Source organism: Miscanthus floridulus, chromosome 7, assembly GCF_019320115.1.
Source record: "Miscanthus floridulus cultivar M001 chromosome 7, ASM1932011v1, whole genome shotgun sequence".
Lineage (NCBI taxonomy): Eukaryota > Viridiplantae > Streptophyta > Magnoliopsida > Poales > Poaceae > Miscanthus > Miscanthus floridulus.
In genome coordinates, this window is record NC_089586.1 from 6,258,365 (window position 1) to 6,270,903 (window position 12,539).

Sequence of the window (12,539 nt, forward strand, 5' to 3'; positions counted from 1 at the left end):
AGCCATCGAGGAGATTTGTAACAAATGCAATTTAACTTCAGAACAGGTTTGGTCTGCCTTTGACCATATAACTACCAGGTTTTTGTTTTTCAAAATATCGTGCCATGACGCTTATTTTTTTAGCAGACTGACGCACTTTTCTTGAAGTACGTATACATAGTCAGGAAGCGTATTTACTAACACTTTGTCAACCCTTCTTCGTTGAATTGGGCCCATTGGATCCGTCCGACGCACACACCCGCACCATCGCCACCACCATGGCCGACGCGCCCACCAGCTCCGGCGACTCGCCGCCGCCGCCGCCTCCTCCGCAGCCGGAGAGCGGTTCCATCTCCTCCATGGTCGCCTCCTCTGCCGCCTCCGCGGCGGCCGCGGCTGCAGACTTCACCCGCTGGGCCGAGACCTTCGGCACCGAGAAGGCCGACGCCGCCAAGGCTGCCCTAGCCTCCGCCACCACCTTGGCCACCTCATCCGCCTCCGCGGCTGCTTCTGCTTCCTCCACGGCCGCGTCCTCCACCTACGCTGCCGCCTCCGACCTCACCCTCATCGCCAAGGTGGTGGCCCCCCATTCCCCTCGCTTCGGTCGATCTAAGCACAATTTGGTGAAAGCTCAAACCTTTCGCTGTCCTATTCGCAGGAGGAGCTGGAATGGGTGAAGAAGGAATACTCTGCTCACGAGCAGATTGTGTTTGGCAAGATCAAAGGTGCCGTTTTGCTGCGTAAAGATCAGATAGTTCGGGATTCCCCTTAATTTGATGTTCTTCGTAGATGATGTTCATCTTCGTTGGCGAAATTTTGCTATTTTTTTTCTCAAGCATTGAATGGTTATAATGGTTGCAGAGGGTGTTGTCATGGCGATAATGCATCCAGGCATTGCTGCAGGCTCTGCAACACTTGCAGGGATTGTCCTTTTCAAAAGTAATATGTTTTCCTTGCAACAACTTCATTGTTCTTTGGTGCTATATTGAATGGGTTTCTGCTGTTTGCATTGTACTTTCATTGGTTCCTTTTGCTAATGCACAATGTAATTTAGTATTTGCATGAGGGATTCACATAGCTGTAATTTAGTATCCACACAATGCACTTGAAGAACATTGAAGTCATTATTACCACATGCTAAACCAAATTGTTTTCTTTAACTCAAATGTACTTTTGATATTCTAGAATTGATCCTTTGCTGTGTTCTTGCAAATGAATGAAATGTTTTGAGACCTCAGCCGAGTCAATGTATTCCTTCTTCTTAGAATATGATGCACATTGGTTTAAAAAAAACTTTGAAATTGTTAGAATAGGCGCCCTAATGGGCTGGCCTTGGGCCTGGCGCCTAGCCTGTTAGGTTGGCTGCCTTAGGGGATAAGATAGATAGATTACATTGATAAGGCAAGGATCACCGTTGATTGGGTGTTTCTATAAACCCTATTGATCCTTGCCTATATATTGTACCATGTACTGCTGCTAATCGATCAATCAATTCCTGAGACCTATTCGCTCTCATGGTATCAGCCGCCTAGGTTTAGGTCTCCTCTTCCGCTGCCCACTCCACGCGCGCCGGCCCCTCGCCGCGCTGCGCCCCTCCGCGCACCGGTACCCACCGTGCTGCGCCACCATGCCCTCCACCCCTCCAGCAACCCCCAGGGCTGGGGACGATCTGGACGCCTCCTCTGCCACCATCCAGGCAGACGCCGTCGCCCAACGCCTCGCCGCGGACAAGGCCAACGAGGCTGCCGCCGCTGCTCAGCGTCTTGAACGCGAGCATCAGGCTGCGCGTGATGCTGCCCTAGCACGCGCCCTACAGGCCGAGGAGGAGGCCACAGCCGCGACTAAGGATCGCGACGCCGCCGCCCAGCGCGCTAGCGAGGCACTGGCGCGCGCTGCCAAGGAGCGGGCGGCCGCTGCTGCCGCCGTTGCTCCGGAACCCTCTGGCGCCGCACCTGCAGGCACTTCAGCGCCGCCACCCGATCTTCGGGCTGCCATGCTGCATCACGAGGCCGTTGCCCTTCTACAGCTCCATGCTCAGGCTATTGCGGTCAGCAACATCCGGAACCACGTCACCACCATCCTCGACGTCGATTCCGGTAACTTCAACCGCTGGCGTGATCAGTTTCTTCTCATCCTCGGCAAGTTCTCCCTCCAGGATCACGTTCAAGAGGAACCTCCAGCCCCAATTCCTCCTGATTGGGCCCAGATGGACTGCGTCGTCAAGTCCTGGATCGTCGCCACGCTCACCGACAACCTTGGCGAGATCATCTCCGCCCAGGGCTCCACCGCTCGGCATGCCTGGCTCGCCGTCGAGTCGCAGTTCCTTGGCAACCGCGAGGCTCGCTCCATCCACCTCGAGACACGGTTTCGCAACTTCGTCCAGGGCGACCTCTCCGTCACCGACTACTGCCGCAAGCTGAAAAAGATGGCCGATGATCTCACGGCCCTTGGCGAGGTCGTCACCGACCGCACGCTCGTCCTCAATGTGATCCGCGGCCTCAATGAGCGCTTCAGCCATGTTGGGACGCTCCTTCGTCACGCTCGACCGTTCCCCACCTTCCTGGAGGCTCGTGACGACCTCATCCTCGAGGAACTCACCATGGAGACCCGCAAGGACGCACCTGCCACTGCGCTCGCCGCCTCCACCACTCCCAGCCCTGCCTCTGCGTCCTCCGGCACGGACGCTGGTGGGAACTCCAAGCCACCTAACAACCGTCGCAGCAAGCGCTGCGGTGGCGGCAAAGGCAACAGCGGCGGTGGCCCTCCTGGACAGGGGTCACACCCCACTGGTGGTGCACAACAGCAGCAGCACCCTGCTGGAATGCTGCAGCAGCCGGGCGGCGGGCGGCCATGGCCCAGCGTCTACAACCCCTGGACCGGGACCATTCAAATGTGGCCAGGGGGACCTCGTCCACCGCTGGCACCCATCCCAGTGCCTCCTCACTTGCAGGCGCAGCAGCAGGCACAGCAGCAGGCGCAACAGCAGGCCTTCCTCGCCCAACAGCAGCAGCACGCCCTTGCTGCTCACCAGCAGGCCGCTGCCCTCCCTGCTCCTGATGGCACTGGATAGTGGGTCGCCCCTGGGTATTACAACCCGGTGGCCGGCCTCCCCTCTTGGGACCCAACGGCCCTCGCCTCCGCCTTCAGCACAACGTCGCTGACCCCTCCTACGTCCAACGAGTGGTACTTCGACTCAGGTGCTACTTCACATATGACATCTCAGTCCTTCTCTCTTGCACATGTTCTTCTCCCGCGGTACCCTACTCCTTCATCCATTGTTGTCGGTAATGGCTCTCTTCTCCCTGTCACGGCCACTGGTTCTACAGAGTTGTCTCGTAATTTACGTCTTAATAATGTCCTTGTGTCGCCATAAATTATTAAGAATCTTATCTCTGTTCGTCAATTTACTACCGACAATAATTGTTCTGTTGAGTTTGACCCCGCTGGTTGTTCTGTGAAGGTTCTTCCATCTCGGACCGAGATCGTCAGGTGCAATAGCTCTAGGCCGCTATACCCTCTGCGCCTACCCCCTGCACACTCCCTTGTCGCCCAGGCTTCCTCCCCGCTGTGGCATCAGCGTCTTGGCCACCCCGGTCATGAGGCGTTGTCGAAGCTCGTGTCTAGTGTCTCCTGTCATATTCAGGATTGCTCAGAGTTATGTCATGCTTGTCAGTTAGGGCGTCATGTTCGTTTACCCTTTCATGAGTCCACCTCTCGTGCGTCTAGCAAGTTTGATCTTCTACATTGTGATTTATGGACCTCTCCAGTTGTCAGCATTTCTGGTTATAAATACTACTTGGTCATACTTGATGATTGCACTCATTATTTGTGGACGTTTCCTTTGCGGCTTAAATCTGACACTTTCAGCACGCTTGCTCACTTCATCGCTCACGCCTCCACCCAGTTTGACGCCCGGGTCAGGCCGCCCCCCTCTCTGCAGTGCCAAAGACCTTTCGTAGCGCTCTCACTGACCCCAATTGGCGAGCGGCTATGGAAGAAGAACACAGTGCTCTCTTGCAGAATCACACTTGGGACCTCATGCCTCGACCTCCTCGGGCCAACGTCGTCACTGGCAAGTGGATTTTCAAGCACAAGTTTCAGTCTGATGGCTCCCTTGAGCGGTACAAGGCACACTGGGTTCTTCGTGGCTTTACCCAGCGGCCTGGTGTTGACTTTGATGAGACGTTCAATCTTGTGGTGAAGCCCGCTACTGTCCGCACGGTGCTCTCCTTGGCGCTCTCTCGCAGCTAGCCCATCCACCAGCTAGATGTGAAGAATGCCTTCCTTCATGGCAATCTGTCTGAGATTGTGTATTGCCAGAAGCCGTCCGGGTTCGAAGATCCAGCTCACCCGGACTTTGTCTGCCTTCTGAAGAAATCCCTATACGGCCTGAAGCAGGCTCCTCGCGCATGGTACAGCCGGATGGCCTCATTCCTGCTGTCTATTGGGTTTGTGGAAGCCAAGTCAGGCACCTCACTTTTTATTTACCAGCGTGTATTAGATACAACCTACCTGTTGCTCTATGTGGATGACATTGTCCTCACAGCTTCCTCACCCGATCTTCTTCGGCGGGTTATCTCAGCGCTTCAGCAGGAGTTCGCCATGAAAGACCTCGGTGCATTGCATCACTTCTGGTATGCGGGTTCAGCGAAGTGCTGATGGCCTCCTCTCACAGCGATAGTATATGCTGGACATTCTGGAACGCGCAGGGATGACAGAGTGCAAGCCGTGCTCCACTCCAGTTGACACCAATCCGAAGGTTGCTGCAGCTGATGGGGCCCTGTGTCTGATGCTACAGACTTCCGCAGCCTTGCCGGAGCTCTCCAGTACTCGACGTTCACCCGCCCAGACATTGCATATGCAGTTCAGCAAGTCTGCCTCCACATGCATGATCCTCGTGAGCCTCACCTTGCTGCCCTGAAGAGGATTCTTCGCTACGTTCGAGGCACTCTTCACCTTGGTCTCCTGCTGCGACCGTCTGCTTCGACTGATCTTGTCGTCTACACCGACGCTGACTGGGCTGGTTGTCCGGACACTCGCAAGTCCACCTCAGGCTATGCGGTGTTCCTTGGCGACAACCTTGTTTCCTGGTCCTCGAAGCGCCAGAACACAGTGTCAAGATCCAATGCTGAAGCCGAGTATCGCGCGGTGGCCAACGGAGTTGCAGAGGCTACTTGGCTCCGCCAGCTACTTCTGGAGCTGCATGCCCCTCTACGACGCGCCACACTGGTGTATTGTGACAACATCAGTGCCGTCTACATGACCTCCAACCCGGTTCAGCATCAGCGCACCAAGCACATTGAGATCGATCTTCACTTCGTCCAGGAGCGAGTCGCCGTTGGTGATCTTCGTGTTCTGCATGTTCCCACCTCTTCGCAATATGCAGATATCTTCACCAAAGGGCTGCCTACTTCAGTTTTCACGGAGTTTAGGTCCAGTCTAAACGTGCAGAGTGGCTGACGATTCGACTGCGGGGGCGTGTTCGAATAGGCGCCCTAATGGGCTGGCCTTGGGCCTGGCGCCTAGCCTGTTAGGCTGGCTGCCTTACGGGATAAGATAGATAGATTACATTGATAAGGCAAGGATCACCGTTGATTGGGTGTTTCTATAAACCCTATTGATCCTTGCCTATATATTGTACCCTGTACTGCTGCTAATCGATCAATCAATTCCTAAGACCTATTTGCTCTCAGAAATAATAGTTCAATGATTTGGGAATTGATGAAATTCATTAAAGCTGTTGCGAAGTTTTGTTCAAACTATCCATCCTCGACTTAGTTGCCTAGTATTTCATGGTACATAGCCCCAAGGTAATAAGCTTGCTGACTCATTGGACATTTGTTCCAATATAATTTCAAGAAGGCTTAAAATGGACCTTTGTAATACTAAATGAATATGAATGAATCCTTGCAGGGCCAAGGAGCTACCTTATTCAACGAGTACGACGCATGTTTGTTAGCAAGGAGGTAAGCACCCTATGTCATTTTGATTGGCACATATACTCCTGTGACTTGATAGATTCATGCTCTTCAAAGTTAATTAACCATCTTCCTTGATTCATACTCTTTCAAGTTAATTCACCATCTTGCTTAGAAGTCCTCCTCTTCCTAGGTGGGGCTATCTATTCACCTATGACTACATTCTTATAATTTACATGCTAGTGTTTGGATACATTTAACTGTTGTTTCCCTGAACATGATTGATGACGTTCATGTAGCAAGTCAGAATAAAATCAAATATGATGTTTGCAAGTTTGTATTTTCCCTACGAAATGGTACGGATCAGATCGATTATCTAACATAATTTTTGTTTTTTCATACTATAGACCCTACTTTCTGGGGTACAAGCTGAAGTGAATCACATGCGGCAGACTGTGAATCTTGTATCCAATGAACGCCAAAAACTGTTGGTAATTTTTTTCATTTGAAGATAATTGAACCATTTGTTAGTTTTTTTTTTTTTTTGTCTCTTTTAACTTCAGATGCTATCCATGACTGATTTTATGCATACTGGAATCCAGGATAGAGCAGCAACCGCAGAGAAAAGATTTCAGAAAGGATGGAATACACTCAGGCATCTCTCTCTCCCCCCTTCTATCATTTATTTCTGTCCTTATTACTCTATATAACATGGGTGATACTTTCTGCTTTATCAGGGAAGAAGGGCGTTCCATTCAACATGAGTTGAGTGAGATTAGAGATATTGAAAACCAAGCAGTAGGTGTGTAAGATTTCCCTAGATTATTGTTTTGTGTTGTGCTCGTGACATTTGATTTCTGGTATGGAGATTATTTTATCCTGAATTTTGCATTTTTGATGAAATGTGTCTTCTCAGGTCTGAAGGGGATTCTTGATCAGCTTCCCAGAGCACATGCATCCGAATTTCGATCGGAGGTTAGTAAATCTGCATGTATCTTTGGACATGGTGATGTTTATAGGAATTGATTTGAGATTTTTTTTTCTAGCCAATTAGAGTTTTTAATAACACATGTCTCCTAAGTCTGTATTCTAAAATGCATCAAAGCCTTTTCTTAGCAGTCTTACTAGTTGCTCCTGACATGGATATTATGTGCTTGAGAATGAATTTTGTTAAACAGTGTACCATTTGTATATATGGGAATATGGGATGTATAATGTTGTTGGATCACTCAGAAGCTCTTATATAGAGAATTACATTTAGTTTTCTTGGTGATTTCTTTCGTATCTTAACCTACATGAGCTGCTATTTGCTGCAGTTGGGCCTCTTTTCAGAAATACACACTTGTCATAGCAGTTTATATTTTACTGACTATTCCGGCCCGCTTATTACATCTCATGTAGTGAGTGATTAAGTAAAACTGTGCTATACGCTCGTAGCATTATCCTAGAGATGGATGAGTGGATGACCATGATGCAGCGGCCTCTGAATATTTTGTATTTTTTGAAGCTGGGTGGCTTGTGTGATCAAAGCTCATAGCAGAGATTGTCTTTTCATGTGTTGCAGATATCTGGGCTAGCTTCTCAGGTTAAGAAGGAGAAGCGAGTGCTTAACGCTGCCCTCACGAAGATTGTGAATTACGGTGTCCCCATCTGACTGCCCCTCCTGTCAGTTGTTCTGAGGGTCCATTGTATCAGATTTTTGTGAAGGAAGACAGGCTCGATGTGTATGGTGAACGATATACTGCCCACTTGGTTTCGAGAAAAGGAGAAAATAATAAGTTTTGTTGCCCGTGCAGACCTGTAATTGTGCTGCTGGTGCTGCCTAATGTTGCAGAAGCAACATCGTTGAAACCTGAGTAACAGATGGCATTTTGCACTGTTTTTTTTTTTGTTTTTGTTTTGTTTTGCCTATTGACATGTTCACCGCCATCAGCTGGCATATGTTATTTCCAACTGCTTGATGCCATCTCTGATGTATGGCAGAGGAAAAAAAAACTTAATACCTGAATGCCTCGTTACCCCTCGTCCGTGATGTGAATTGAAATCCTCGGAATTGTAAAAGTGGAATGAAATTTTGGTTGAAAAATAATCGTCTGTGGTGAAATGAAATCCTCGGAGTTGTAAAAGTGGAATGAAATTTTGGTCGAAATAATGCGAGCTGCTGACCTTGCATTTATTACTGGCCAGAGAGACTGGTGCTCCTGTCCATGCTCCTCCGCCGTCTACGTTCTTCGTCTTTTCATTCACTCGTCATATATATCTTTGCTGAAAATTTAGCTTCATCTCTAAAATTTTCGTTACAAAGTTTGCAGAAACAGCTTGAAATTGCGCCATCAAGCGGTCCGGTTTCCAAATCCTCCAACTCCTCTGTCTACTACTCCATTCAGCGCTTCTTCCGTCGTCTCCGGGCTCCGGCGGACGACGCCTTCGCCTCCTTTCCGCAAAGGCCCAGGCCCAGCGGCACAGCCGCCTCGCCCCACGCGTCCGTCCCCTCTGCGCGCCGGCCGCCGGTCGAGATGCCTCGCGACCGCGACGAGCCAGCCGCCGTGCGCGTCTACACCGTCTGCGACGAGTCCAGGTACCAGAATCCCGCCTCTCCAGACCTAGCTTGCCCTTGCTGATGGTTGGTGCCGGTGGTTGCTTGCTCCTCCTGCCTGCAGGTACTTGATCGTGGGCAACGTGCCTTCACTCGGATGCGGCGACGACCTCGCCAATCTCTTCGGGACGTACGGCCCCGTGGAGGAGTCAGTCTCACCTCTTCCTCCTCTCGCTCCTCCTGCATCCTGTATTCGAACTGCTTATTAGTTGATTAATTACCCACCCTTGGGTGTCAGGTGCACGCCCATGGATGCAGAGGACTGTGAACCCTACACCGACGTCTTCTTCGTCAAGTTCTCCCAGGTCAACAACGCCAGGTGAGGCGATTCATTTGGTACCACCGTCTCCACCCATTGGCATTTTCCACTCACGTGGTGTGGACTCTGTGCTGATCTAGCAGTTAGTATAGTTCAGGTGTTCTTGGACTGTAATAACAGCACAGGGCAATGAAACCGCCCCGTGTTTTCTGTGGCCTACCAACCCCAACTGCTGGGGATGACAAGAATGGCTCAATGATGTAGCCTACTGTAACCCTAACCTTCATCTTTCTTCAATTCAACTTGGGACAATGTTCAGTTTATGCTTATTGTTCACCAGGCTTCAATCAAGAGAACATAATAATTACTTGGTGTTTTATTGAACCACAAAAGTCAATTGGGTCATAAAATCCGTGTATTCAGTTGGCTAACATACAATTTAATCCACGAAATGTTGATTCAATTCACATCTCACCGTCCAGTTGCTAGCATTGAAGCTCGAGCTTATCTGCTGCCAACTGTTGATATCTTTTCTCATGGTCAAAGTCCAGAATCAGCGGCCTCCATTTGAAATGCAAAATTGGTGCTCTCATGCTGCAGGTTTGCAAAGAGGAAGCTTGACGAGTCTGTATTTCTTGGCAACCGCCTGCAGGTGACCTACGCCCCTCAATTTGAGAGTCCTCTAGACACTAAGGAGAAACTGGAAGCTAGGAGAAAAGAAGTCCTTGGCCGAATAAAATGTGTGCCTCCACTTTACTTTTTGGTCTCTACAGCTTTGTATTTTGTATTTTGACAGCAACGCATAACTACTGTGAGCATTGCTAATTTATTTACACTGGTACCTTTGATTGAGAAATTTTCTTCCATTCCCAGCATCTGCTGGCAGACCTGAAGGGACATCTCAGTATTCTCCAGCTCAGGGATCATCTAGTGGGAATCACCACCAGATGAACTCTAATAAGAGGTTTGTATTCCTGACACTGGCTTTGCTGATTTCAGTATAACATGACCAGTTACATTGTGGATGTTGTGAAACTATGACAACTAGGCTGAAACTCTTCAATCTAACTGTTCTCTTGAGCAAAGTGTAAAAGTATCAGCCTGATTTTTCTCCTAAGGTTCATTTTACACGTATTCAGGGAATATATGAAGACAATTCATGCTTCTCATATTGAAGATCCTCGTTTCAGTCATGTGCCCTCAGATAAGGTATGTGGTAAAAATATGTTCAATCTAATTACCTTGAAATCATTTCCCAACAAATTTAAGGTTGCTAAACAATGCCAACGGGTCAACTTTGGTCAACTAAGATATTTAGTACTAGAACACAAACATCTTTGCATTACATCACTAAAGCAAAGTACCTGGTAAGGGCCAAAACGTCTAACTTTTGTGGAGATCCTGCCGTGCTAATATGTAATGCAAACCTGTTTAATGTAGCTTACCACTCTAGTAGCTTTGCACTCTTCTTTTCTTGTTGGTCCTGGTTTCCTTTCCTTAAGTTGAATGCTACTTTCCCAATATATGGATAAATGTTCGCTTTGTTTGTAGGATTATTTTCCATCCAAGTCGATGAACGCTACTGTAAAGCTAGTCAGAGAGAAGCTTGATAAGGTAAGTAGTATCGTCTGCACTCTGTCTTTTTGGCTTACAACTATGACGGTAAGCTGAAAGTTTGTTCCTTAAAAAATGCCAGATACAATCTGGTGGTGATGATTCCAGTACTTCAGCAGCATCCAAGAAACCAAGGGTTGATAACCGCAGGCGAATTTGATATTAGCAGATAATGCAGAACACGCATTCAATGTTTTGGCGTAGTGTTGATATATTAGCATAACATACCAGAATTTTGATAGCCTTTATTTCTATCCATTTTCTCAGTGGCTTACTAGGTCATTGAGTTATTTATGTTTCAGGGTGGTGGTGCTGTACTATATGGTTAGCTAGAATTGCCGCAATATCGATAACTGAGTTAGTTAAAATGCCTCGCTTTTAGTTTTTTCCAGCTGTAATGTTAGCATTATAAAATATCTGTTACTCTTGCAATCAATCAATTACATCAGAAATCTCATATTTATATTGACATCCCTCCAATGCATGGGTACAGTAAGACATGATCCATAAGACATGCCTGGCGTTGGGCATTGTTTCGAAACCATTTTATTCCATTTTACCTTCTCGCTTTGACAGTGTGTTTTGATATGCAAAACAAAGTTGGAAGGACTGTCTTGTGCTGATTAAACGAGCTACTTGTCACATTGGTTAAAATCCAAATAACGGTGAAGTAGGACGAGATATTGGTGTCGGCAGGGGTATCCGGGAGAAGGAAGCTAATGGCCGCGAACGCTAACTCCCTTGGATGGTCAAGAGTGTATCTTGGTCTCGCCCGGCCCCGAGGGCACAGGCTCCGTCTCGTCCGACCTCAAGGACGCGGGATCCCGGTCACCCGACCCCAAGGGCGTGGGCTCCGTCTCGCCCCGAATCCTCAGGCGAGAGCCCCGTCACGTCCGACCCCGAGGGCACGGACTCCGCCTCGCTCGACCTCAAGGACGCGGGATCCAGGTCACCCGACCCAAGGGTGCGGGCTCCGTCTCGCCCGAACCCTCGGGCGAGAGCCCCGTCACGTCCAACCCTGAGGGTGCGAGCTTCGCCTCGCCCGACCTCGAGGATGCAGGCTCCGCCTCGCTCGACCCCTCGGGTGCGGGCCTCGCCTCGCCCGACGGAGGTCCGTACCGCTCCCAACCACTACGGGTCTAAAAGTACGAGTCCAGGGTCAAACTTCTGACACCAGAAGGGGAGCAGGCGCGTCTTGATGTGACCTGCGGCCACTACGGGCTATGTCTGAGGACGCACGTCGCCAACAGCATTGGACGTGCCGGCACTGTGCTACCTACTTCCTGTGCGGCCTCCAACGGAGGCGTCAGCGAGCCATACCGTCCGTTGGGACGGAATAGGGCGCCACGACCAGCTAACGACACCCGCGTACGGCGCCAGTGACGAACAGGGCCACGACATGGAGCCATCCCCGTCGTCATGTACAGGGTCGGCGGGACCCACGTAAAGGGGATGGAAGACGCCGTAATCCTGGAAGCCTTCCTCTTCTTGTCACTCTCTCTGATGTAACATGTGTCTTCCCCTTCACTATAAAAGGGGAAGCAGGGCGTCCTATGGAGGGCGAGTGGGCATTTCCTACATATCTTACACGTCTGAGCGGCTGAAGGCTTAGGCGTCCGACAATAGAATGAGAACCAGACTCACTCTTTTCATCAGAGACTTAGGACCTTCTCCCTCTCTCGCCTGTTTATAACCCATACTACAAACCAAGTGCCGGTAACACGAGCAGCAGCAAACTGGACGTAGGGATATTCCGCTCGAACCAGTATAAATCATTGTGTCCTCCGAGCATAGCCATCCGAGTCAGACGCGCAAACTAGAAATTTACTAGCTGGTGATTCGAAACACCGACAATTGGCATGCCTATTTTTTTGCTTGTAATGTTGTGAATGTCCATTTCATGTCGGATTTTGGTATCAAAAAAACACTATATATTAGAATGGTACTAGACTGTATTTACGAAATTATCTAAAACCATAATTGATTTGTGATAGTCAAGGCATAAAGATTTATCTAACCTCCCGTGAGTAAGGATATGTGCCTTATTTAACGGAAAAGCTAGCGCCCGAATGTCCAGCACCAAGACGCGTATGTCCGGTGTCAAGACACGTCCGGACGCAGCTCCCAGCTTGTGATTCCACCCATCCGATGAAACCGATCCACAACAGAAAAA

General features: G+C 49.4%; 2 protein-coding genes across 2 annotated transcripts; both read left to right on the forward strand.

Annotated features, from left to right (window-relative positions):
• The first annotated feature begins 124 nt into the window (after nt 1-124).
• Nucleotides 125-7,905, forward strand: LOC136466470 (RGS1-HXK1-interacting protein 1-like). Its single transcript, XM_066464889.1, has 9 exons — nt 125-554; nt 638-704; nt 841-918; nt 5,893-5,945; nt 6,305-6,388; nt 6,500-6,552; nt 6,635-6,699; nt 6,814-6,872; nt 7,462-7,905. The coding sequence occupies exons 1-9, from the start codon at nt 258-260 to the stop codon at nt 7,549-7,551; spliced, it is 846 nt and encodes a 281-aa protein (XP_066320986.1). The 5' UTR covers nt 125-257; the 3' UTR covers nt 7,552-7,905.
• Nucleotides 7,906-8,091: 186 nt separating this feature from the next.
• Nucleotides 8,092-10,798, forward strand: LOC136466469 (uncharacterized). The gene is made up of 8 exons (XM_066464888.1): nt 8,092-8,475; nt 8,558-8,641; nt 8,732-8,812; nt 9,353-9,492; nt 9,626-9,716; nt 9,892-9,961; nt 10,304-10,366; nt 10,449-10,798. The coding sequence occupies exons 1-8, from the start codon at nt 8,105-8,107 to the stop codon at nt 10,524-10,526; spliced, it is 978 nt and encodes a 325-aa protein (XP_066320985.1). The 5' UTR covers nt 8,092-8,104; the 3' UTR covers nt 10,527-10,798.
• Nucleotides 10,799-12,539: the final 1,741 nt, after the last annotated feature.